Source organism: Drosophila serrata, unplaced genomic scaffold (genome assembly GCF_035046125.1).
Source record: "Drosophila serrata isolate PLE 108 unplaced genomic scaffold, ASM3504612v1 contig_204, whole genome shotgun sequence".
Classification (NCBI taxonomy): domain Eukaryota; kingdom Metazoa; phylum Arthropoda; class Insecta; order Diptera; family Drosophilidae; genus Drosophila; species Drosophila serrata.
This window is the reverse complement of record NW_028257102.1, coordinates 38,848-66,479: the sequence shown is the minus strand read 5'-3', so window position 1 is coordinate 66,479 and position 27,632 is coordinate 38,848. Positions and strand designations below refer to the sequence as shown.

The following is a 27,632-nucleotide window of genomic DNA, read 5'->3' as shown; positions in this document are numbered from 1 at the left end:
GAGATGGCGATGGGAAGGCAGTTTAAAAACCGATTCAAGTGAAAGTGCTCGAAAGTTAATTATGATTGATTGAGTGCCATTGAAGTTGACAGGGACAGGGGGCAGGGGGGAATTGATTTTCGTGACTGCTACGAGTCGAACATTTGACAGCCGCCTGTAATTGACAGCCAAACATTGCGCATACGCACTGTTGATCGAAATTTCAAAGAGTGAGGCGTGCAAACGACTTTGTCCGCCAAAAAGGACTTCCAAATTAAGTGGCTGCCAGCAAGGAGGTGACCATAAAACAAGTTAGGGTTTTATGCTTCCCCTGGGATCAGCACGGTGTATATAGTATATAAGTGCTAAATAATTAAAAATAGCAAAAGTTTAATGCGCTTCGGGTGCCATAAAAACAAATTACGAATGGCACGAACAGTGGCGGCACAAATGGAATTACAAATGTTTGCTTTTGGTTGGACTGCACTTAAAAAACAAAAAAAGAAGTTAACTTCCGATTGTTCCTATGTCAGCTATATATGTATATATACATATATAGTCCACCGTTTCGCCATGCTCCGATTTATATACTAGTTAAATTATATGGAAGAATAACTCCATAGTTTCATTCAAATAGCTTTCTCTTAAATTTGCTTCATAACAAATGCCGAACATCTGTGCTAATGATTCCCAACTTGTTCTAACATCCCCAGAACGAAGTCACTTCTGCCGGCCAGGTCTCAGCAATGTGTTGTGGTACAAAAGTTGCAAGTCATTGTTTATTAGAGTTCAACGTTAAAAACTGATCATACACACTTACTGGTCATAGATACTTAATGATCATAGTTACTTACTGGTCATAGATGCTTACTGTTCAGAATTACTTACTGGTCATACTTAATTACTGGTCATAGATACTTACTGATCGTTGTTACTCACTGGCCATAGATACTTACTGTTTAAAGTTACTTAGTGCTTATACTGAATTACTGCTCATAGTCAATTTTCCGATCGTTCCTATGGCAGTTATATATGTGTATATATAGTCCACCGATTTGCCATGCTCCGGCGTATATACTAGTAAAATTATTTAGAAGAATAACTCAATAGTTTCCTTCAAATAGCTTAAATTTGTTCCAAAACAAATCTCGCACATCTGAGCTTATGATTCTCAACTGGTTTAAACAACCCCGGAACGAAGTGACTTCTGCCTGCTAGGTCTCAGAAATGTGTTGTGTTACAAAAGTTGCAAGTCATTGTTTATTAGTTTTCAAAGTTAGTAAGTGATATTAGTTTTCAAAGTTAGTAAGTGATACATACATACTTACTGGTCATAGATACATACTGTTCAGCGTTAATTACTGATCATAGTTATTAACTGACCATAGCTACTTATTGATTATAGTTACTGAATGTTCATTGATACTTGCTGATCCTAGTTACTTACCGGTCATTACAAGCTTCTGATTAAAATTATTTTACCTTGTAAGGATGTATAGAATAAAAAAATGTGTTTATTTGGTTTGCATTTTATACAAGGATTAGTAAACATACAAATGTTTCGCCTTCTTTATTAAAGTGTAGAAACCATACTCCTGCAGTTTGTCTTGGTTTTCCTAATGAATAGGTATGATTGGGTCGTGCTCCTGAAAGGGTTGCAGTTTGCATCTCGTTGCACCATCCCCCCATAACAGCCCAGTGCGTAAATCACAGCAACCTTGTGCCTTGTGTCTATTTGTATTGTCCTGTTTACCAGTTTGCGGCATGTGAGCAGTGTTTTCGTGTGTGCCTCGCAGGAAGACCACACCATCTTGTGGCAGCACAGTGGGGTTGCATGAAATTCCTGGAATTTACACATTGATTTATATGCTGGGAAACTAATTAAGCCTAGCCACTGACGAGATTTTAATTCCAACTGTTTTGATTGTTGCCTGCCAAGGCCTCATGGCAATTGCAATCTAATTATAAAATAACAAATCATAACAATGACTGGGCAATTCCATGCTAAATAAAGTTAATTGCATTTAAATAAAGCGGTAGTCTATGAAGCTATTTATCAGATTTTGGTTTATAAATTATATGATTTAAATGGAATCAAAAGAGATTGATTTGATGCAAATTGATTTATATAATTTACTGAGCCTCGGCATGAAATTTAAAGTAATTATATTTGCATGTAGTTGAACCTAAAGTTTTTTTATTACTTATTTCTTTTCTTTAGAATATAATTTAATATAATTTCAAAGAGCTCTTTTAGAGTGATGATGATTCTATAGATTTACTACAATTTAGACCCATTGTGCGTGTGGCTGGGATTAATCGTCCTGGGTGACCTGCCCACTTGGTCGATTTTACTTTTTAATGTCCTCTTTTTCTTGTCTATGGCCCTGCATCTGTCCTTGTCGATGTCCTTGTCTGTGTGCCGGCGATTGTTCCTCCGTCTGGCCATGGTAATTTATGTGCAGCAATCTAAACTCATTTAGCAGGCAGTGAGGCGAATATGTGGCCAGGCACTGAGCCGCAGTTCTGGTTACACAGAGAGAGAGACCCCTACGACCTGACCTCGATCCATCCACTCCAGCTCCCTTTGGGGGGCGTTCCTGCAATGGGCAAAGTTGTCGCTGTTTGTTCCTAAATTGGCTTCGGCTGGGCAATTGCCGATGGCGGTGGTGCATCCTCCACAATCGCATTTGGCGGCACTTGGCGAAAGAGCCCCGGTTCCCGCTGGAATGAAGTTATTCTGTTGACACTTGGCTTCGTTATATAAGACCACCGCAGACTACAAACTTACACAGAGAGAATAACTATAGTTATTTATATCAAAAATTTAAAGAAAAAGGGAATATATGCCATTCCCTTGACCCTCTCTAGTTCAAGTCCAATTTCACTAATGGCCGGGAGGGGGTAAATAAATTGAAGCTAGATGTCCTTTGAGTGAATTTTGGTTCTGTGTACACACACAAAAGTTATTCTACTAGTTTGCACTCTGCTGATCCTTGGGCCTTGGGTCCTGCCTCCTCCTTTGGTCCTTCGGCAGCTGTTGCTCATTTCCTTCGACATTTGCATCACAAGCAGCCGCACAAAATCAACAGACAAACAAAAGGTAAACATAGGCAGACGCACACAAAACACCACACCCACACACACCCTACACACACACACATTATTCACACACGCTCAGAGCATTCATATTTATTAAAAGCGTTCGTCCTGCTGTTGGCATTCGTTGCCGCCTATCCACTTTTCCAACTTTTCCCTCTTGTCGTCGTCGACAAGCTTTTCATTTCAGTCTTAATTCCTTTTGAATAATATCTACCACTTAAACTTACAAAGCTTCAAGACCGCACATGACGCACACAGGCACACTCGCCGACCAGGACAGTCACATGTATGTGTACTTATCACCAAGTACAATTCACATCCGCGTTTCCTACCAATTGCCATGGGCGCACAATGACAAAAAAGGGGATTTACATGAAATTGCTTAAGTTCTTCCCGATTAATTAAAGTTCTATTTACATGTTTAAAGGCAATAAAGAAATGAATAATGATATTTAAGAGTAAAATTTGTATTTGAACTTAAATTTAATTTCATTATAATGTGTAAACTTTTGTATTCAGTATATTCATTAAATTATTTGGCCTTATTTGAGTAATTTTATCAATATATAATGAATATTTCTGTTTGACTAAAGAGTCACTTTTATAAATATCACTCATACGCAGTGTGGTCAAGGAACATAGGGCAGGTTTGAAAAAAGGCATACAAGTTATAATAAAAGATAACTCTTAAATATTATTTATTATTATATACATTTATATACAAATATCAAGTACTTACTATAGTAATAAAAAGTAAAGCCAGCTTGTCTTTAATAAAGGAATATATTATTCCGCTCTCTTGTTTGTTAGTACTTCCTAGGTTGTGTTCCATGTTCTCCAATTATAAGCGGTATGCCTTCTATATTTGTTATCCTGTGTTTTCCATATTTGATGTCATCTTGGAAACATTTATGCCCCCCCCCCCCTTGTTTCTCCTGGTCCCATTCGGTTGGGGGAACTTGATTTTGTTTATGTTGGCTGTCTGTCATGACCTCAATGTCAACAGAGAGAAGTCAAAGAGGCCCGCAGGCCAAATGTGTTCTTCCAATTAATTACGGTTGTCGCCGCGCCAAATTGCAATAGTATCTTTGGCGGAAAATTCCCCGCTCTGTCATATATCTGCTACACACAAAAAACATAACAGCCAAGGGCCACGTGCTCTCTAGATACATCTAATTATTGGTCTAGTTAGTTGGAATTAGCATAAGAAAGTGGTGAGGAAAGGAGTTGTGAATATATTATACTTATTCCACGAGTTGTGGATCTTACACGCTTATTTTTCCAACTGGATTAGGATTTTATGTATAAATTTTATGCAGAAACTAATACAGATAAGTAAATTGCGATAGAAGGAATAATTATTTAGTTAAGAGAATAATCCCAAACTATTTTTCAAACAGAATTCAGTATGAGTTAGAGAAATAATATTTATATGTAGCAAATATAACAATTGTCAGCGAAATAAATTATTAAACTGACTGACAAAGCTCCAACATGCATTTGTTCAATAGCATAGAATTGCATCCTTTTCAAAGGATATTCAATGCTGCGACCGGCTGACTCGTCACCAGACCGTAAATGCTGCATTTTCAATTTCCCGCCATCGGCTGTGACGTTTTTATCTGCTCGTCGACAGCAGCAGTACGTAGTAGTTATATTTCGCAGCAGATCGCATGTCATGTCCGATGCCAGCTTTCTGATGATTACTTTTGCTGAAAGGCAAACTTATGGACAGCAGTTGCAGCGCAGAGGTGGCTCCACACACACACATCCTGGACGAGTGCATCCTGTTGCTAGGATATCCTGTCACTCACCTGCAGAAGCATAACGTGCAGGCGAAGCAGAAACAACATCTGTCCTAAAGGCAACAGGAACTGTACAGTAGTTGTTTTTCGAGGTTATTTTTTTTATATATATTCAAAACAATTATTACTTTGGTAAACTTTGTCACTGATTTAATGGAATTTCATAAAAAAAAAAACACTTGCTTACACTGATGTGTAAATGTTGACAAATTTACAAAGTAAGAGCTCTCACAGGGCTGCCTTTTTTCCCATGAAAGCACGGACCATGTCCTGCGGCCAACTGACTGTCAATGCGAATATTTCATATAGAAAACAACTTTGACCCAGCGGCGCACGAGGCATCCCAATTGTTTGGCCAGGATACACGGTTCCTCCACTCCTCTGAGCCCCTGCTGCTCGCAGGCTTCCTTAATTAACCACTGACCACTAGTTGCTGTCCCATGTGTGCGGGTCGGGATGAGTGGTGGCCCTGGTTGAGTGTGCGCCCTTGGCGAGTACGTGCTAATGTAAGCCTCGTCCTTTTAATTACAAAATTCCACAAGGCTGGCACTTGGCCATTTGGGCGCCAGCTGAAATGTCAAGTGGCTGAAGGAAAAGCCTGTCAGTCGTCGGACGAGGCTTTAGAATCTCGTTTGATTCATTTAGCCAGCTACAGGTCTCGTAAAAATTAACGTAGCATACTTTTTAGGGCTTTAAATCCTACTGAGGAAAAAGGGTTTTCCGCTTTGCTTAATGAAATTAATTTAATTGTAATGACAAATTTTAAGTTTAGAACAGCTTTGGTATTTTGTGGTTTTAAATTTATTTATTTTTTTGACTAAGATCTTTACGTTACATTTAATTTTTACTAAAAAAAACTAAGTTATAATGGTATTTTTAGACCCATGCAGGGCGAAGGAGTCATTTCTGACCCTATAAAGTATATATATTCTTGATCAGTATCAACAGGAGAATCGATCTAGATATGTTTTATCTAAATTAAAAAAAAAATAATGAGTTATATCGTTCTTTTTTTCAAAAATTGACAAAAATTAGATTTTTCTTATATTTCAAACTGATGCAGTTTTATTAATCTACCAAGAAATAGCAAAGAAGTGCTTTCTAAATTAAAATTATTCAAATTTAGGTTTAGTTATGAGATTTTTAAACTTTGATTTATCCCAAAAATTGTCATATAGAAATATAGATAAATATCGTTTCAAATAATCAGAATTTTAAGCTTTGTTATGCTTGATTTTCTATACGAACCTCTAACTCAACTACAAACTGCAAGTGTATATAAGCTTCGGCTTCCCGATTTGTAATTATAATTATTTCCCCTTTTTTCCTGTGTGCCAAAATAACTTAGCATTGTTGGTCCTGCTGACGCGCGTAGATGTCATGTCCTGACCAGTTTCCATTGCTAACACCTCACCTTGGAGGTCCACCTCACCACGCAATTAGTGAAACTGCCAGTTTGGCACATTTCCACTGGCAGCAGGCATCCTTCGCACTGGCTCAAAAGGCTTTTTGCATTTAAATTGGCATCAACTCGGCCACAACAACTCGACGATACGTCCGTGATAAACCCCGATTCTGCTGGGTGGCCGGAATACACTTAATTATGCTCCTTAATTGCCACGGCATCGAGTCTCTGCACGGGGCAGGCATTCTCATTCCCATCCGCATTCGCATTCAAATGCCGATTGACGAACCGAAAATAATTGAAATTCAAATTCGAGACTCACAATTGCGGACACGTTCAAGACGCCGCATCATTGTAGAAGAAAATCCAAAAGACTTCTTGGCGGTTTCTCGCCTTAATTTCATGAATTTCATTTGCATTGTGAATGTCTACATTGATGAAGAAGTCTTTCTGGTTAGCAGTAAAAGAAAAAGGTTAAGTTTTACTGGTATAATTTTCTACAGAGTTGTGGTTTGTTAACCAGAAATAATAAATATTAATTTGTATATATAGTAAAGTATAAATTAGTTAATAATATCAGGACATCAAGATCTAACATAAACTTAATCCATGCTTACTTATTTTCTTGATCTTTTGCCTTTTTAAACCCCTCTGCGGGGTGCTGGCTTCCCTTGTGAAGACGTAAATATACAAAACCTCATTTCATAAATGCCTTTGGCCTGGAGGCATGGAAACCGGATGGTATTGTTGGCTTAACATGCAAATTGCTTTGCAAACAACAGAGTCGTCGGCAAAATTACGCATACGCCGCGTCAGCCGAACGATGTCTCATAAAAACGCAGCTTAATGTGTACTAAGCACTTGGTAAATGCTTGCCAACTGTCAGAAGTGACTTTAGCATCAACTCGATTATCCAATTTAAAGTTCTAGACTCGAGAACTCTTTCGGAAATTGTCTGTTAATCTAATCTATACAGGGACTAAGCTCACCTCTTTTTGAATATTTGCTGAATGTCAGGGGATAATTAGACAATTTGAAATTCTAATTAAATTTCTATTGTTGCACTTACATTGTGGCAATCACATTATGCCCGTTGCATTACACAACTAAACAAGGGGACGAACACCACGAGGACCCATTCATTATTTGATTTGTTCGCGCAATCCGCTTAACGTAAACATATTCCTATGGAAATTGAATTGGAAATGACAGTGGCTGTGGCAGTGGCAGTGGCAATGGCTTTTTAAAGGCTGCCCCATGTGACAGCGGCAACCATTCGTGGTGCAATTTCCGCAAATTAAAAGATATCACTTACAGAGAAATAATTTTCCAAACCGCAAAAAGTTAGCCTCTGGGGAGGGAATGAGAGCAATGCAAACATCACACGCCCACACAATTTTTGTCCGCTGAAAATTCAACTGGCGTTTTCGTTTTCGGCTTTTCCCTTTTTCCCATTTCTTTTTTTTCTGTGTTTTGGCCACCGCGTTGACAGCAAATTGAATTAGAAACGCATTTTCACGAACAAAAGTGACCGCATGTTTTGGGGACAAGGCCGAAATGGAGTATCGTTAGTTGAATCTGATTTAGCTTTTGGAAAAGATATTGATTTTTTTTATAGATGCATTGATAAATGTTCGATGTGTTTCAATGTATGGTCAAGATGGGATTAGCTTTGCTCTTTTATTTTTTAAGCTTTTTATAAAATCTATATATTTTCAATTTGTTTCTTGATAAGTCGCAGTCACTTTATACGATTTTAAAGCCGCGGCATTTAACCCCATAAACCGAATGAGATTCTAAAGGGAAGTGCAAAAAGGCAGCATTGGCATTGCCTGTACATAGATGCCGGATGTGAACAATGACAAACCGCAAAAATTCAATTTAAAGTTTGTATTTCAATGCCGAGTTTCCCAAAAAACACTCATACACACACAGCTCGCGTTCCAAATGTGCGTGTGTAGAGGGAAGGGGAATTTTGCTAGAACATTGAGCCAAGTGTCAAGGGATACGTGCATGTAATTGGAAAATATTGAACTGTGAACAAGTTTCCCATCCGACGCCAAGGAATCCGGAAACGGGAAATTTATTATGCCTGAGAGCAGAGTTTTCGATGCAGCCAAAGTCAGAAACTAAGCAAGGAAATGCAAAATTCATGGCTCCATTCCATAAAAGTCTGTTTTGGGACTACCTTCAGGATAGAAATGATTGGCAAGCCGAAGGATTCCCTCAATTTTATATTTGCATAACAATTGGGCATTGGTATATTTCCTAAACAACATTTTATTTTAAAGGAAATATTGTTGTTTGTTGTGTGTTGTATTCTGTTTTATGCCTGAGAAATTTTCAAAAATATTTTAGGCTTTCTTTTATTAACGAATTCAAACTAAGAGTTATTACTGATTTATCAAAATATTAAACAAATATGCACCTCTGTCCGAATATAAATAATATTCTTTGTTCACTCAAAAACATTATTTTTGCTTAGCTCCCAGCGGCTCTGAATTTTGATTTAGTAGTTTGTTTGAATGCTCGGATTTCCCGCGGATTTTTATGTTTACTGTGGGACTTGGCTCAGATCTGCCGCAGCAGCAAAGCAAAGTACAAAATCAGAAATCCCCTAACGACACAAACACACACAGTGAGGCGAATGTGTTCGCACACATGCAATATTTTAGCATTTGTCATAATTACAAAGCCACGCCCGTGGGAAACCCGCAGCGAAGAGCTACCGAAGGCGGGTAAGGGAAAATACCATAAAGTGGAAAGAAAATGCGCGAATTTGAAAATTTCATCTCTTTTGGGTTGGCATGGCAGCCTCGGTAGCCGAATATGTTTTCCACCAGCCACACACGGAGCAGCAGCGCCTTTTGCTCGACAATTATTAACGTCTTACCGAAAGGGCGGCGGCACATTTATGACTGCACTTTTCACATCCGTTTCCGCATCCGTTTCTGTCGACACGCCCAAACACAAACGTGCAAGAGCACCGAAAGAAATCAGAGCAAAATCAATGATCAGTTTATATTTATTGAACAGAGAACAGATAGTTTACAAAATTAATCAATTGTTTACATACAGAGAAACCTTCGTTAAACAAGTTTAAGGAGTAATATGTTTTTCTATATATTTTAAATAGATTTCAAAGTACTATTTTCTTTCTGTGCATTAGCAGCACACTGCCAGAAATTCATTCATTTCTTTTGGGGAGGGCGTAGAGCAAACAGGTCCGGTGGGCGCGGTCTCTGTTTGCCGGCAACAGCGAAAGCAATTTCACTTTACATTTGTTTTACGGCATTTGCTGCCACACATCTGTGCTCCGCCGAAGAAAGGTGGTTTGGGTGGTTGGGTGGTTGGGTGGTTGGGTGGTTGGGTGGTTGGGTGGTTGAGTGGGTGGCTCGGTGGTTTGCGGGTTGTGGGCGACAATATGTTTGCTGCGTTTCTTCCCTCTCAAGTCTGCAACTCCCCGCCGCCTGGCTGCTCCGGTGATAAGTATTTATTATTATGCCTCTTAATGGGGAAAATGCTTTGCTTTGTGCTTTTACCCAAATGAGTTTTCCTCATTAGAGTACTCCTCTCTGGCTGACGGGTCTTTCACTTTGGGTTTTGTGCAGGCATCTGTTTGATGCTGTTTCTACAAAGGCTAAAGAAAATTCCAAGAAGAAGGATGTTTTCTGGGAAGTTTAAACCATAAAGTCCCATGTAGGATTCAATTAAAAAATGGAGTTACAAAGAAAGGAATTAGAAAAATAATTGTCCTAAGGAACCTTTATTAAGAAATATTAGAATTCTCTAATTGTATATTGTATTAGAAATGTATGGAATTATTTTCTAAATAAATAAGGAGGGAAACTAACCTTGGGAAGCTTTAGTTTATATATCATTGCAGTTTATAATTGAATAATAAATAATAAATCTATCATATCATTAATGACTCCTTCACATATTTAGAAGCTTCTGAGTGAAATTAAAATACCCTTTCAGTGTACAAAAATACCATTACTTCTTTCAGTACAGTAACATTTGAATTTTGAATATAAAGACTTATCCATCTCTGAAATGAAATTCACATTTAGCTTATCTGCCTTCAGAAGGCCGCGCTGTATGCTTATTATTTTTACATCTTTTCACATTTGACTCAAGGACACAGGAGTTTGTTGTGAAACCCCTTAAATTTTAAATTAGCTTTTAGGCAAATGCAAGCACTCGAATCGCTTTGTTAATTGGTCGCATAAAAGAAAAGGAAATGCCGTGGCATTTGCAGTAAACTTCTGTCTGAATTCCCAAGATATCTGCAAAGGATGAGCCAATAAACTTGATGCGGCCCATTAACACAGTGCGTCTTTAATTATCCGTGCAGAGAATGAAATATATATTCGCGTATTTATTTCGGCATCATCTCCTTCCAGCTGTTTTCACTTTATGCCGGCACAGATTTCCAGGATCCTGTTTCATGTTTGCATTTATGGTTTATTGTCTGGCGAATAAAGCATTTTGTTGTGGGCGCTGCAATAAACGCAACGCATATTGGCAGTACCACAATTCACGCTTGAATTTTCGGTGGGGGGAAAAGCCCATAAAATCGGGTGCGAAAGGATATGAGTTATATGCATTTCGTGGGAAGATTCGATTCCATTGGCAGTCCACAGTTGCCCCAGTTGGCGGTTATTAAAACGCAATATTCCCCGCCTTGGCCCGTCCTCAATTTATGAATAATTCAGGCGAGTTTTCCTTTGTGCGTTCACTCGCATACAGCTTCACATTGCGAAAAGGCAGCGAGGGGTTTCCCTCTCAATATGCAGATTATTAATTTACAGAGCCTGGCAATATGCGAAATTATTTTAAAATGCATCGCGATATTGAGGGAAACCCCCCGAGGAAGTGGGGTCTCTTTTAAAATAAGAAATTAATATCACGCCCCCAAGGCAGGCTGGCTCCGAAGGTCATGGGTCAGCCTTGAAACGAGGCTAAGGTAAAAACTCGAGTGGGTGGGTTACGGTGGTACGTGAGGGATTTTCCGACCCTCAACGTAATTTGATAGCACTTTGTTTAGTTCATTGGGCAAGAATAAAGGCAAGTCCTTAAGGGATATTAGTTTCCTCTCACTGAATATGCTCTATTGCTTCGAAGGAAGAAAGAAAAACTTGAAAAGAAAATTGCTCTCATGGAACTACAAGAAATTAACTTTTGGGGCATATGAAATTTCCTGGAAATGACCTAAGGAAAATAAAATTTAAGAACTTTTTAAGTTTTGTAAATAAGCTTTTGACTTTACAATTTATTCATAATAACTAGATTATAAACAAAGCTCTGTACTGTTTGCATAATTAAGAAATTATAAAAACAAAACAAGAGAGTAAGTTCCCTCGAAGAGAGCAATTAAAAAACATCAATTAATAAATCATAAGTAAAGTGCTAGAGGGTCCAGTTGGCTGGAGACCCCGGAAAAGCAGTCAAGGGCTTCCCATAAAGGTTATGGTTTTTCGTCCACATCCAATTAAAAATTAAAACAATACTTTCGCCGGGGACAGGTCACGTTGGGATCCCATCCGAGTGACCGTAAACTCGCATTATTAACAAGTTGTGAGCAAATGGATTTGCGCAAAAGGCAAAGAAAGCCTCGCCCACGACTCCTCCTAGTCAGCTTACCCATTTCAAAAACCCGTCCGGCAATATAGCCATCCATTTCTGGGTTTTGGGTGTCGCAAGGGACGGCACGTAAACATAATTAGACGCACATTTAAAAGGTCGTTAAACGCCGCAGCAAACAACAACAAGACCCATCTCAGGAACGCGGAACCCCTTTGCTCTGAGGTCCTTCCTAGCCAGAAACTGACCCAGGCTCCACTCGCGCGTATTTGCATCTGGCCAAAGTGCCTGCCATTGCCACTGACGCCCCCATGCCATGGCTTGCCCTTGTCCGCGCGTGACTGGGAAAATGAAAACTGCTGGCGACACGGACACTGGAAGAATATTCTATACAAGTCAAGAAACTAAAAGTTAGTCATTAGCAAGCCTTAAATTTATGATAAAATGTGTATATAACTATACAAGTCTCAACCTTAAATAGAGTGTGAATATATTTCTCTGAGTGCCTCAGCAACAGCGTTAACATTGGCAATAGAACATTCGTAATGTTGCTGTTGCAACAGCAACAACACGTAAACACCATTAGCATCGTTGAGTCACTCGTTGTGTCCGTGGCACACGGCAAACTGTGAGTGTATGTGTGCAAAAGGTGCACTTCAGGGCGCTGTCAACGACTTGACATTGTTTCAAGAGCGAGAAATGCGACTTTGAAGCCTTGAAACACTCACATTCGCATTCGCATCTTCCCAGTAGCATTTTGCAAGCGGCAAATCGTAAGAGCAATGAAAACATGCACAGTGTGCAAGGCAAGCCCAGGACATCTGTCCTGTCGTTTTGAATTATGAACAATGCACACAATACAAAAATCTCAGTCACTGCAATTCTGTATTCTTAAATTTTGAAAGGGTATATACAGTACTGGAATTCTTTTAAACTGGAAATTATATGTATATACCTTTAAGGCTATATTCGGTAACTAAAATATGTAATAAAATTATCGGTGCATATTATGAAAAATTAATGGTTAGAAAGATATGATTAATGGTTTATTTATTCTTAAATAAATTTGAACAAACTCATTACATTTTCAATGGCTTTCAAGATAAATGATATGAGATAATGTTAAACTGTATGAAGAAACTAAGGAAAGAATTCCCTAACTAAACATTTCCAAATAACGGACGTATGTTCTGTAATGCCATTAAATATTACGTATACGCCTAGTTAAACGAACTATTATGAGATATAGTAAACCAGACTTAGAGATAAACGGTCTTTAATATCATTACAAATTAAGTATACGTCTTGTTGAACCAATGACTGATTATGTATGAGGCCATTTCATATTACGTATACGACTAGTTGAACCATCTATTTTTCAAATCGATTATTAGAAGATTTTGTTAAATCAAATTAAGAGTTAAACTGTATTTAATATCATTACAAATTAAGTATACGTCTAGTATTTAATATCATTACAAATTAAGTATACGTCTAGTTGAACCAAGGACGAATTTTATTTATGGCCATTACATATTACGTATACGACAGGCTAAGCTTAATATTTTTAAAGTAAATGTTATGAGATATTGTGTAACCGAACTGAGGGACTAATTTTTTTTTATGTCATGACATATAAAGTATACGTCTAGTTGAACCAAGGACGAATTTTATTTATGGACATTACATATTACGTATACGACTAGTTGAACAACTATTTTTTAAGTAAATGTTACGAGATATTCTTTAATCGAATTAAGAGATCAATTATCCTTAATATCATTTCATATTAAGTATACTTCTAGTTGAAACAATATTTATAAGATCTAAATCATATTACGTATACGACTAGTTGAACCACTGACTTCCTTAATACATTTTATTTCAGATAAAAGCAAGATAATTTTCCTTAAAATATTTGAAAATTCGAGCAAAATTAACCGTCGTACTTGTAAACAAAATAAACCTTAACCAAAAACGTGAAACCTAAGCTACTCCATGTTAATCTTATTGTCTTGTTCTGCCACCATCCGTAGACTTTGACCCAGGTAACTTATGTATGTCTGGACTACCTTAACCTCTGCCCAGGTGCCAGGTGTCTCCCTAAGTCAACACGTGGGTTATGGCAAAGTGCCTAAACCACACCCAGACCCATGTATATTGCGTCGTCTGCTTCCGTTCAAATCCGCCAGATGGGAAGATGGTAGCACTTTGGATGCCCATCTGGACCATCAGAGAGGTACCTAGAATTTCGTGGGATTGTGCAATAAAAATGCAACGTTTATGGCTGGTTGCTGTCGTAGCCTGGCTGTGGTTTCCCTTCCCAACCAGCCCCATTTTCCACTCTCGATGGAAACTGTTACACACTAACACTCCATTTGTGCACAGTTGGTCGAGAAAGGAAAATTCAGCTTAAAAATATATGGTACTTAAAGCGAAATAGAAAGAAACTCAGAAGATAATATTATTATTTCGTAATTTAAACTATACAAGAGAAAATATTAATTTAAATTTATATATACATAAAAGGGAGAATTCGTTTCTTCTTTTCTATGATATTCCGAGAATCCTGGAAAATATAAATACAAATAATTCCCGCCCCTGCCACTGTGTGTCCGTTAAGTCGTGACCTCTGCGAGTGGCCATTAACGCTTTTTTATCTGTTCATAAATTTTAATTTTGGCAAAATACTCCAAGTACGTGCCACACCCCGAGACCCCGGCTCCACTTCCCGTGCCATTCGACTTCGAAACGAAGCCACCATAATTCTTTGCTCTGGGTTTTTTTCCGAGAGTGAGTCCTGGGTTCAAGTCAGGGTCCGGGTTTTCCCCTTCGTGTTTGCCTGGCGTTTTCATTTTTGGCCAAGAGAAATATGACTTGGTGGCTGCCTGTGGCCGTGCAGTTTTCCTTCAGCGTCTTTAAGCGTCGAGGACCCGTAACCTTATTTCGCCAGCGGAGCATCCTCGGCGCTGGCGGGCTTGTTTATCGTCCTTTTTGCATCTCATTGAGTTCGGAACAGATCCCGCCCACTTAGACTTGCCTGCTCACAAGCGCTTTTCTTGGAGGCGCTGTGCGGGTCTTTGCTCCATGTCTTGCCTCTGCTCCTTCGCACTTTTCAGTTTTTCCATTGCATATTTAACCTAATTAAAATGAGTTATGTGAGACAGGTGGAGAGAGCGTGTTAATCCTTGACCTGCTGACTTTGCCGAAGCTCATTTTCCCAGTCGCCCAAGTGGCGCCTTGAGCTGAAGATGTTTCGTTTTTTTGCTATCACAAAATGTTTACCATTCGTTTTTTCAACGTTTTCTTTGCCGTTTAGTTATGGTCTGGCGGAGAAGACTTGCCTTGTGATATAAAAATTTGATTTTTAAGAGGAATAAAAATTCTCAAAGACTAAATGGTAGCAATTTCAGAGACATTTTCCCATTAAATGCTTAAGACTTTGAGCTATCATTTAAAGATACTTGTACTTTAATTTGAACTTAGATAACAGCTTAAATTCTGTGTGGTTTTTCATCACGTATCTTTGGCTTGTGTAATTTGTAGAATATATTAAACTAAATCATGTTGATCAGTTATAAAATATTTGCATTCTTAATAACTTTATTTTGCGCTTGAAAAGATAAACCAAAATTAGATTAAACCCTTGCCCTTTTTTGTATAGTAAATATTTCACTTTTCATTTACACACAACACTTTCTATTTGTTTTTCTTTAATTAAAATACAACACACATATTTCCTTGAAAATATATATAAGGGACCAGAGAGCCAAAGTCAAGTCAATAAGAACCTTCAACTATCCATAGAAAGCTAGCTTAACAGCTCCTGATACCTGCCAGTTACCTTTACTTCCCCCTCCTAACTCTTATCCTGTGTATCTTATCATTGCAGGTATGTTAATAGAGCAAACTCTTCTCAACAAGTGGATCTCCTTCTGGTCCGACGAGGAGCAAACAATGACCAAAGACCGAAGAGCAAACTAACCTAATGAATTTATGTACGAGGTGCAAGGTGCAAAACGCACAGGGCCGGGCAAAGGCTCTCTCTCTAACTGAAAGTACTTAAGCCCATAAAATATTCAAGCCGTGAACATGTGGGGAAAATTACAAAGAGCTGCCCGGAAAAGGCGCACAAAAATCCGAAATCCAGCAAGGGAAAACCTAAGGAAGGAAGGGAAGGTGAAAACATGGACGGACAGACACTCGACCGAGTAACGAAATCCTAAGTAGGCATTACACACAAATATACTGAGAGAAAAATCTGTATATTTGGTTTATAAACTCAACTAGATAAAGCTTTTACTATTTAGGTTAATTGGAAATCTAGTTTCTCAAATGATTTCTTAACTTATTGAACTGAATATTTTGCATAATCAAAATTCGTAATATATTTTTCTCTGTGCCCTCTTAAACATCCTACAGTTTTCTGAAAACGACGCAGTCACACAATTTGCCATTGTGAGTTTAGGGGGGCGTGTGTATGGTAGGGAGTGAAGGTCTTACCCTTGCCCCGGGGGATAGGCAGCCAGCCACTGATTGAAAAGAAAATTACGGGCAAGTAGTTGGCCGGGTGGCCGCCAGATGGTCTCGACAAGGACAACGACAGCGGGCCACGGTGACGTCTGTGCTGCTGATGAGCAGCATAAATGTCCTGGCGGAAGAGCAAAAACGAGAGAGAGAGAGGGAGAGAGGAAACGGAAGCAAGCGGCGCCGCCAGTGGGACCAGCAGCCTTGAGCCCCGGAAGTGGTAAAAGCCAGGAGGGGAAGGCCAGGGGTCTTCATGCTCTACTCTCCAAGCCATTTGCATTTAAGAGTACACATTGGAGATGTCTATGCCCCTAGACAGCATCCGCTGATGGCAACTGTTTCTTTCTGCTTCAGAGAACAGGTTTCCTTTTCCACATTAACTGTGGTCTATTTGTGACAACTTTTCCAACAACTTAACCAACATTTTTTACGTACATTAAAATCATCATCATCATATAAACTAATTCAATACATTTAAAATCAAATTCCTATACAAGTATAAATATGACTGAATTTTCATGGGTTTTTCCTTGCATTTTCTCAATTTTATACCACTGTACTGCCACTGGAGCTGGGCTTAAAAGGCGTGGAGGTGGAGAACCGGCTGGCATAGCACGTTGTGGATATTAAGCATGTCCTTAAGCATAAAATGTCAATAAGTGCACCCAATCGATGCTAAGCAGTTTACATTGCGACAAGCCACTGAGGCACCGTCTTGCCACTTTCCAGTGCCCTCCTGCCTGCCAATATCCTTCGCTTTCGAACAGGAACTTTGCTAACAATGCAAAGGACTCGGAAAAGCACAATCACAATCACACGCACACATACGTTCATGTTTGAGCTTATCTTTAAGCAGGCGTCTCATATTTTCCGATAAACGTATTTGGAAAAGCGAATTTTCGCTAAAATTGCACAGGCATTAAAATGAGCTGAGGAATAAGTGGGTTTTTTAATGCAGCTATGTTGTTTGTATATATTTTAAAATTATTTCTTTATTTTCTTAATATTAATACATTCTAGGCTAGGCATTATTAGAACAGGTCTCCATAAGTCTGCTTAAAAAGTCTATTAAGCAAAATTAGTTAAGCGAATGATATCTTGCAAGCGGATCTAATGAGTAATTTCACCCTTTTAACACACCTGAGCAAAGGTGTATTTTTGAGGGTTTACCCAATACATTTCATAGGAGACTGGCAATCGATACTGTCTTATCCGCATGTCACTCACTTTGAACATTTCTAATTTCGTTGTAAAAACAAAGAACACACTTGCCTTATCAGCTTGTTCTTGGTATCTACGAACAGAACACAAGTCTGGCAGGTCTCTCAACTTAAATATAGCCAAACGTTGAGCAACGAGTTCAGTTTGTTGAGTTCCGGAAGAGCTGAAGGTCTAACCGAAATATGAGAGGTACAAAAGCAAAGTGAGATCAGTGCTCGGAGACTAAAGATAGCTCATCGTAGTTCCGCAATGTCACATCCACGTGGTCTTATTACTGGCCTTCTTCATCGGAATCCGGGCGTATTCGCTGGAGGTGAAGTGTCAACTCTTGGCTGGAAAGGGTTACATAGGAGATCCCAGTGATTGCCAGGCCTGGGCTTACTGCGAGGACAACAGGCTCATTGATCGACGTAGCTGTTCGGAGGGCTCGCTGTTTAATTTCCGAGATGGATCCTGCAAGAAGGCTTCGCAGGCAAAGTGTCATTCCAATCTATCGGAGATCTGTTCTCAGCTAAGGCCGGGAGACTATGCTGCCGATCCGACCAATTGCCGTCGATTCGTTAGCTGTGAGGCCAGAGAAGATGCCTCCGGAGGCGACTGCGGCGAGGATCAGGTGTTCAGCAATAAGCTGCAAACCTGTGTGGCAGAAATCTCCGGTTGTCCGCAGAACAATATTTGCTCCCTCATGAAAGACGGCTTGCTTCTGGCAGATCCACAGACCTGCAACATTTACTATAAATGTCACAATGGTTTCGCCACCTCGTTGAATTGCTCCGCTGGTCGGTATTTCAACAGATTCACAGGTCACTGTCAGTCCTGGCTGCCGGAGCATTGCTCCAAGGACGATGAAACAGTTTCTGCTATGCCGCCCACCTCAAATTCACATATCTGTGCCAAGTTCTATCAGCCGGATCGATCCGGAATGCAGAGCTTCCCAGATCTAATGACCTGTTACGGCTACTACACCTGCACCTCCCCGTACGATGTGGGAAAGTGGAATAGCTGTCCCTGGGGCACACACTTTCAGTGGTGGAGCGAAAGCTGTGCATCACCGGAGGGCAATAGCTGCTCCTACGATCGCTGTGGAAATATGAACCGTCTGATGGTGGCCACCATTAACACGGGTTGCCGGGAATACACTGTCTGCCGGGATTATCGCTCAACGAAATCGGAAAAGTGTCCCGATGACTATCCCTACTTCAACGAACTTAGTGGTCAGTGCAGCAGGCAGTTTCCCAATCACAGGGTGTGCTACATGAATGGTTGAAGGGACATCAAAGTGGGGCTACGGGATCGATTTATTCCTAATCTCAATTAGACTTCATTATGATTTTTCTTTATACGGAATAAATAGTTAAATGTATCTACATTCTTTATAATATATTTAAATTTCTCTTGCTACTTGCAAAGGGGTCTCTTTAAACCAGTAGTGTACATTTTCATTCTTATGACTACTTCATTTCGTTTAAAGTAAAATAATAACATCCTGAAAGAGTATAAAAACCATCAATTTGGCAACTGAAATAAGAAACGAATGTGTCTCAGACAAGATTTATGAGCAGCATTTTTTAAAACAATATTTTTTGCTTTACTTAGACAGAAAAGTACAGAGCTTTAAACCTTAACTTTCGAAACAATATTTATGCTAATGTTTCGTAGTACAAGCTTATTTGTTTTTCTACTTTTGGTAATTAACAAAAAATAATTACCAACTACATGAGTCATTTTTAAACCCACTACTGAAGTGTTTATATTTACACAACATTATCTCATATAACAAGTGATTAATTACTTTTCTAATGTTATCTAATTATGATAAGTGCCTCTTCAACTTAAGAGTCCGTTTCCTACTACAAGAGACATCTTTCGCTTGAAGTTTCGCTACCAGAAAATCAAATGAATCAACGAAAAATTCAAATATTTTCCAGCTTTCGTGGATGTCAGGACCCCAGAAGGGACTCCTGTCTTTATGAAACAGCCTTGGGTGTGAGTGGGTGGCCCCAGTAAACGGCCTTAAAGTGGGTTGGCATGGCTGCAGGCCACCAGTCAGCCCCAATGACGAGGCACAACAATACGTCGCGTCATTGAATTATTATGATTGACTTTTATTACACGGAATCGCAATTTATTTTACTTAACAACAGGCTGCCATCCATGGAGCCACCGAGTGCGGTTAAAAGTAGCGAAAATTTGAATGAAAAGTTGTAAAGAAATTACGTTATTTATCATTCGCCAGAGTGGCGACCCAACGACAGATGGGGGGGGGGAGGACCGAGATGTGGCCCAAACCGTTTCCGTATCCGCTCATTTATTTGCCGCACTGTCAAGCGCACACACCCATGCACAGAAAGAAAATGTTATACAAAATGTAATAACTAAAAAGCCTAAAGAATAGCTTACTTTTACTCCTTTACTTAGAAACCATATTGAATACCATTTTACTTGCAGACTAAATTTAATAAATAAAATATTTAATCAAAAAGACCAACTGCAGTATAAATTTCCTCCATGTTTTCCCCATATATCGGGTCCCTTTCCTTCGTAGTTCGTGTCACAGTTAAAAAGTTTTCCGCGGCGGCAGCAGAAATTCAAATTTATTGTTTGCGGTTGCCAGGCGGACCCCATCGACCACGCCCACCTTTAGTCGATGGGCTTAAAATTAGTAGCGTCGTCTTGCTGCGAATCGATGGGCGTTTGATTAACGGTCCCGCCAAAAGATTGAATCGCTTAATTGCCTTAAAAGTGGGCGTGGCTGAAGGGAGGGAGAGCAGAGGGAGGATTTAATGGCAGGATAAAAGTCCTGACTATCCAATTACACACGATGTAGCAGCAGGCTGAAGGAAATAAGCCGTTTTTGGTTCCGCCATCACTTACCTTTAATTAGCTAATTCCCTTTAAGGTCCTGGGCCCTCAATTGTGGTTCGGGGATTACCCAATGGCGCACTCCCGGGGATTAGAGTTTAGTAATTGCTGTAGAGGAGGACTTTTCGGCTTTTGTGCCCTTACAAAGTTGTCCCAGTCTCTCTCGAAGTCGCGGAAAGTTTCTTGGGGGAGAGAAAAAATAAAAGGCGGAAGTAAAGCGGCTGAGAAAAGTAATGGTAATATTATGGAAGATAACACATCTAACTCCGCACTTATATTTATCAGCTTAGTCAAGGAAATTCATTTTACTTTGATGGGCGGCGGCTCAGTTGGGGCAATAAAGTAGGTGTTACTTTTAACACTGCCTTCCCCCAAGCAAAACTTTATGATTTCATTTAAATTCTATAAATAATCCCTTTTTTTCCTAACCAACTAGCATAAAAACTAGCCTTTATTACCGCATTTTTTTTAGAACCACAATTAAAATTAATAATAATAAATATGCCGTGACATATTCATTCATATTTCTTTTACATAAAAAAGAGAAGCTCATATTAAACCTCATTAACGTTAAGCCCTTGGTTCAGACTGGCTGGTTTTTAATCAATTTCCATAGAAATGCCTTTGTTTCTGACATTCATTCTTTGTCGTTTTTTTTTTTCCATTTAAAAAATAATTCATACTCATTTAAGGATGAAAATTACTCCGCAGTCCTTTCACTGCCGCATTGGGGGAAAAGGGACCAAGGCTGCGGGACCAAGCAGTGCAATTCAATGCGGGTTTGCCATCAACCGCAGGCTGCGACATTCCAGTGTTAAGCGCTTTCTTCGAATGGCAGTGAAAACCGCACAAAGCCAAGTTACCCTCGATTCCGAGCGGGGGTTTACTCAATGCAGTCAGGGCCAATGCCATTGCCATTGCTACAGCTACTCCTTCGCAACTCGACTCCTCTGGCTCCTCTTGCTCCTCTTGCTCCTGGCTATGCTTTTGTTTTTCCAACTGGTTGACTGCGGCCACCTTCTTCTTCTGCTTCTTGGGAGCCGGCATTGGAAGTGATTCCCCCTTGCTGCCTTGGCCGCCCTGGCTTGGTTTGTTTGTATGCGTCTGCTGTGGTTTATGTCCTCGTTGTTGACATTTAGTTGACACACACAACACGGATCCCCTTTGGATTCCCCTGGTCCCCGGCCCCGGCCCAAGGACTTCCGGCAACACAGCATAGTCCAAGGACCTGGCAATGGATCATCGGCGCCTTTGTTTACACATCGCCACCGAAGCTTGCCGCAGTTCTCGTCCTCCTGATTGTTCATCGTCAGCTGGTGCTCTTCATTGTTGCTAACTAGAAAAGCCCGAGCAGAGTCCTTTCTGCCCGTCAGAATGTCCTTTGGCACACAGTGGTTGGAGCTGTCCAAAAATTGTTGTAATAATATTTGGAGTGAATTTTAAATAAAGTTGCTCCCAGAGAATTACAGTAAGGAAACTAAAAACTCAAGGACTCCAAGGACTGCCTGTGCCTTCTCTTTTTTGACTAAAAATCCTGGATTTTGGCTACTGTTTGACAGTTGGTGTAAACAATTTTTGAAAGGTTATTTTTGCTTGCAACAGCCGCGATCTTCACTTTGTTCCGCTTTGCACTTCATTTGCTAGACCATCTTCCCAGTCGTTCGTTCCTTCGTCCTAGTCATCCTAGTCCTCGTAGTCCATCCTCCTTGGGGCAGTAAATTCTGTTTACCAGCTCGGCTGTCGTTGTCTTTGCAGTGGATGCATCGGTGGGACGGCTATTTGTTATGTCGTTTGACTGAAGCTCCTGACATTTATCCAGCAACTGCAGTGAGCAACCGGAATATGCAGAGGATGCCCGGCCTTAGATATTAAATCGCCTTCAGGCAATAAGAGACTGCAATGCAGTTTTTGCTTGATATTCCCAGCCTTGAAAATATATATGGGGTGACAGGGTGGAAGGAGTATTGGATTTCCAGGAAGCACCATTAATTATTTAAAATTTGTCCAAGGCTTGTTAAGGCAAAAGAGCTATCGTTTCAAAGAGCATTCTGTTACCCAGCTCTTAATGCGTTTTCTCAGGGGAGATGTCTAAACACTGGCTTTAAGAATTATTTAAAATTTATATTAAACCTTAGGAATAATACAAAGAAAGTATATAATATATTTAATCTGTTGCCAGATCTTTATTTATATTTATGTGCTTAATTGAATCATTGATGATTTAATCGTCTTATATGGAGCAAGTGGGATTATCTCATTCCTCTGCAATTTATTTGCGCCTTCCTCCGGGAGCAGGTCTAAATGGTTTTCGCCTGGACTTGGAGTCAACAATAAGTACAGATTGTCGCTTGAGGAAGTTACGTGAGGGCACTTCGTTATCATCGTCCGTGGTGGCCACTGTTGGGAGGCAATGATTTTTTAGAATGGCCAAGGGCTTGGCACGAACTGGACCAGTATCAATCTCTTACCCGCCGCCGGCGCCTGTTCCGGCGAGGATGAGGAGGTGCCCGCCGCCCGTTGAGCCCGTCCGGCAAAGAGATTGTAATAACACATGGGCATCGGTTGGGGCTTCTCGCCCTCGGGCGCAGTTGGGGACTTTGGTTGCTCTGACTTGTACATCTCCTCCTCCTCTTCGTCAACAATGTCCAGCTTGGGTATCTCAAACGGTGGCACATCCTCGGATTTGCTCAGCTCCTGGCAGCGCTTAATCTTGAGTTTGAGTATCTACAGGAAGAATATTTCCAGCAAAGAATAACAATTGGATAAGCAGTAGATTTTCACCTCAATCATGTCCTCATCTGCGGCAGTGTGGGCCAGGAAATTGGGTAGTTCGGCCACGCTCACATGGAGCTTCCTCTCGGGTATCTCAATGTTGCTCTCATCCACCTCCTGCACTTTAAAGATCATCTCGCAGATGCGCTCCTTGAGATACTTGAGCACACCCATCGACTTGTCAGCCTCATCGGTGTCCAGCTTTCGGTCCTGCTCCTTGGCTGCGATGCTGTTTTTGATTTGCTCAATGACCTCTTGGTTTCTATTAACATTTATAGTGAAAGAATTAAAATATTTGAAATATTATAAATTATTTTATACTAACACTTCGCTCTCCTTGACATCAGAGAACTTGGAAGCCTCCAGCTCGCTGGTTAGTGCCTCGCGTTCCGCCTCCAGATTGGCCTTCTCTGCCTCGGCCGCTTTCCTTAGATAATTGAGACGAGCTGCAGACTCCTTTTGGGCACTGAATCGCTCAAAGACCTCGAAGGGTGAGGTGGCCCCAGAGGCCTCCATTAGCTGCTTGAATAGCGATTCCATGTCGCTGGTCACACTCTCCAGCTGGGAAGCCGGCTCCTCCTCACCATTCTCTGTCTTGGCCGTGTGCTGGCCATCGCCAGAACTGGAACCAACGCTATCCTGATGCACCAATGTCTTGGTTTCCGCAAAGAGTTTACGCCCAATCCTCTCTAGTTCCAGTTTACGGGCCTCCACCTGTTTCCGGAAGTCGAGAGCCTGGCGTTCGCGTGTCTTCTGTGAGAGATTTGCCTGCTGCTCCTGGCGTTGTAGGATTACTTTGGCGGCGTCTCGCATCTCGACAGCCTCGTTGTGGACCTGCTGCAGCCTTTCGATCTCTGCCTTCTGGTCGCTGAGGGATGCCTCCAGTTCCCGTAGACTCCGCTCGAAGCGTTCGGCATCCGTCATCAGGGAGGCCTCAATGGAGCGATACTTCTTGCGGATGTGCTCCGCTTCCATCCACTGGACATTGGTGCGATGGATCTCGTTCTCCAGTTGACAAACGAGCTATTGGGATTTTTTAAATATTAATTAAAATTTAATTCAGTATTTATTAGAATTTCCTACCTTCCTGTTGGCATCCTCCTCTAGAGTCTCTGGTGGCTTCTCGCCCAGATTCTGGTTCTGGGCCTCTTTGTTGGCCAACAAACCGCGATATTTCTCCACCAGCTTGCTGAAATGTTGCTGGCGCGACTTGAAGCGATGCCGCAGCAGATCCATCTGCTTCCGGCTCTCGGTGATCTTGAGATCGGTGAGAAAAATGGCATCATCGGCATTTTTGGCTCCCACCGGATACGTGGCCTTCCCCACAATTATAGTAGGAGTACAGCTCTGAGCCCTGCGCTGCTCCCCACCGGGCTCCTTGATAACCAATGGACGCTGGACAGGATTACGGAGACGACTTGCCTTTACCGTCAGCTCCTTGATGTCCTTCTTTAACGAACCAATGGTGTCGCAGTTAATGCGGTTTTGCTTCTGCCACTCGGCTGCATTGGCAGTCTTTTGGCCCTCTAAATGTGTAGAATTTTAATAAAACACAAACACTTGACATGCAAAAGATTTAAGGACTCTCACCTGCCAACAAAATCCGTTTCTTAATCTCATTTATTTGTCGGTTCAACTCGTTTAGCTTGTCGGATTCCATGGCTTCATCTGTGCTGTTTTTGCTTTGAATAAGCGTTTAAAGGATATTCCGTCTGGTTTTGTCCTTTCGTTGGATCGATGTGGAAGTTGCTGTGGCAACGATTAAGTTACCAATAAATTGCTCCTTGGGTTACTACCCTTTCTCGAGAAGTTATTTGTTATTAATCTATAGAAATTAATCAGCCAAAACAAATAATGAATTTTAATTGATTTTTTAAGGTTTGGTGAACTATTTTAAATCGCTCACATAGCATTGAAAGAATTTTTAAGATTTTTAATAATTACAAAATATAACCAAAGATTACAATAATTTGTCGCTAATCATAAAACCAATTAATTTCGCGGCAAATTAAGAAAACGAGCCTTTATCACGAGATTTCGCACCCTGGCAACGAATTCGGCCGCGTGGCTGGGCTCCTGGAAGGTGCAGGCAAAGTGCTCCGGAGTCCCCTCCGGACAGAAGGCGTAGTTGAAATTGAACCAGCCGCAGCTGTTGCTCCTGTTGGCCATGTATCCAATGTGCCAAGTGCCATCGATGCGAGTGTAAACGAGCAGAAAGGCAGACTTCTTCTCGCGGAGTAAGATATAGTAAAGACCATGACGTTCCAAGATTTTGATATCTCCTGTATAAGAATATTCGTTATGGGCACCACCTTCCCGTTGCCACTGCCTCACGCTGTTGAAACGAAACAATGTAACTGGTTTGCTAAATAGGATCCTGCCGCTGCTCTCGATGTCCTGCCGATCGGCAATTGGATGCTTTATCTGAATAATTTTACGGGGATAGCCCGTCATGCTCAAGGTAGTCTTGATCCCGGAATCTTCGCTATCGCAACTATCACTGGAATCCGAATCCGGTGCATTTCTGGCCCATCCATCGCTGGCATCTAGCTTATAAAGTACCCGTATTCGATCAGGATGCATTACTCGATTACGTTGAAAGGGTTCACCGCCAGCCAAGGCATTTACTGGGAGTTCCTCCTGGCGATTTAATCTAGCCACATTTGTCTGAAATTCATTTTGTTTAAATACCCTTGAGTAGGTCAAGGTGCTGCTTCTTTCCAATTGGTTTAACTTGCTTTCTTCTGAAAAATTTCAGCTAAATTAGAAACAAAATAGAATGCTTTTCGTGACTACTTACCCTGAATGGATTCCCTAAACATTTGAAATAGATTAACGGATAGAATAAGACTCTTAAGTGCCTTGCAGGTTTGCTGTTTAATCTGCTCCTCAGATTGGGCCCATTTCCGTTCTCTGTCGCCAAAACAGAGCCTCACACTAGGTCTCCAAATTGGTTTAACACCAATTAAAGAATTAATAAAGCCAGTACCTCGTCCTGTTTCTATAACTGTGGCCATTGGCTTTTCAAATTCAATTGGATCTTGAGCTGGGATGATAGGTGATGTTGGTTCCTCGATTACTTGTATGTTTGCTTTTTGTTCTGGTGCATTTTCCACTCCTGAAGATCCTGCAATCTCGGGTGCTTCCAGTTCTTCGAGATTGTTTTGATTTATATCTTGAAATTCGATTGAATGTACTTCCTTGATTTCCGTTTGCTCTAATACATTTGCTTCTTTAATTTCGGGAACAATAATTGCTTCGATTTGTGAAGGACATTTTCCATCATTTTCCAGTGCATTTGTTTCCTTAACGTGTCCAGCTTCTGCGCGGGCGCAGTGCATCTGAAGTTCCGGAATAAAATAAGGAACCGGGCATGCATCATCTTCGGATGACTTGGGAATCCGTTCCAAGTAAGAGGATGACTTAAAACCAATCAAATCTCTTACCAGACCTTGCTCGCGCAACCTTCCCATGATATCCATTTGAGTCATGAGAGATTTTAGTGGTAAAACGGGCAGGTTATATTCCATTTCAAATGATTCCTGCAAAATGGTTGGCGTGCAGCATTCTTTTTCTGATTTTTGGGTCTGGAAATGGGGTTCGACTTTGGGTACATTCGATTGTAAGACATCTCCTCCAGGGGCCTCGGTTTGTCCAGCCATATTGTATCCATCTCCATCCACATGACTGTCCAACATTGTCTAAGCGGGGATGACTATCGAAAGAAAAACCGAACTTCTAATTGACTGAGATTTTGAACATAAATGACTTACCGATTGCTAGAGTGTTGAGTCAATTTGAAGGATACACCCAAGTGTGTATATTATGACAGGATTTTCTTGGATTTGTAGATATCTAGATTCCGGTTCCGGTTTTTGTATTTTCTGAAACTGTCTCTCTAACATTTCTGAGACTCGTATTTTGTGTCTCTCTATTGTAATCGTATCTTTTCATTAGTATCACTAGCAGGTCAGTTTTCTATTTGCCTTATAGTAGAGAGGTTAACAAGATAAAAATGTATCTGGGAAATGTTTTTGGTTTCATTGTTGTCCACACGCATGATGTTATGGCAGGACGGCAGTTCGGCCCCTGCGTCTAATTACAATTTGCTTTTTGTCCAACGGAGCGTATGCGTAATCATAGAGATGGGGAAAAGGAAACTGACTGAGGGAAGGCACATCCACCAAGTGGAATGGGAATCAAATTACATTGACAACAACTTTTCGCTGGCTTTTCAATAGACTAAAGGAATGAGCTCGAAAACAAAAAGCACCTGAAGGCCGAAAAACAAAACATTGCCCAGTTTCGCGTTGTTGTTTTCCAAGTGAAATGAGTATGTATAGAATATATATGGGAAACCACCCAAGCCGGAG

General features: G+C 40.6%; 4 protein-coding genes across 4 annotated transcripts in view; 2 read left to right on the top strand and 2 right to left on the bottom strand.

Annotated features, from left to right (window-relative positions):
• The window catches only part of LOC110179018 (uncharacterized), a 51,209-nt gene extending 33,545 nt beyond the window's left edge, over nucleotides 1-17,664 (top strand). The window contains exon 2 of the mRNA XM_020946363.2: nucleotides 15,770-17,664. Within this exon, the coding sequence (XP_020802022.2) occupies nucleotides 15,770-15,778 (9 nt within the window). The 3' untranslated portion in view covers nucleotides 15,779-17,664. The remainder of the gene's footprint in view (nucleotides 1-15,769) is intronic.
• On the top strand, nucleotides 17,593-19,008 carry LOC110179024 (peritrophin-44). Its single transcript, XM_020946370.2, has 2 exons — nucleotides 17,593-17,814; nucleotides 17,868-19,008. Exons 1-2 carry the CDS (start codon nucleotides 17,808-17,810, stop codon nucleotides 18,890-18,892), a joined length of 1,032 nt encoding a protein of 343 aa, XP_020802029.2. The 5' UTR covers nucleotides 17,593-17,807; the 3' UTR covers nucleotides 18,893-19,008.
• Nucleotides 19,009-22,587: 3,579 nt separating this feature from the next.
• On the bottom strand, nucleotides 22,588-25,046 carry CCDC151 (Coiled-coil domain containing protein 151). The gene is made up of 6 exons (XM_020946356.2): nucleotides 24,850-25,046; nucleotides 24,343-24,785; nucleotides 23,585-24,282; nucleotides 23,269-23,521; nucleotides 22,956-23,211; nucleotides 22,588-22,884 (listed from the first exon to the last, which is right to left on the bottom strand). The coding sequence occupies exons 1-6, from the start codon at nucleotides 24,917-24,919 to the stop codon at nucleotides 22,757-22,759; spliced, it is 1,848 nt and encodes a 615-aa protein (XP_020802015.1). The 5' UTR covers nucleotides 24,920-25,046; the 3' UTR covers nucleotides 22,588-22,756.
• Nucleotides 25,047-25,166: 120 nt separating this feature from the next.
• Sprn (Spermitin) lies at nucleotides 25,167-27,173 on the bottom strand. The gene is made up of 3 exons (XM_020946357.2): nucleotides 27,033-27,173; nucleotides 26,060-26,974; nucleotides 25,167-26,003 (listed from the first exon to the last, which is right to left on the bottom strand). Exons 2-3 carry the CDS (start codon nucleotides 26,955-26,957, stop codon nucleotides 25,252-25,254), a joined length of 1,650 nt encoding a protein of 549 aa, XP_020802016.2. The 5' UTR covers nucleotides 26,958-26,974; nucleotides 27,033-27,173; the 3' UTR covers nucleotides 25,167-25,251.
• Between the last annotated feature and the right edge of the window lie 459 nt (nucleotides 27,174-27,632).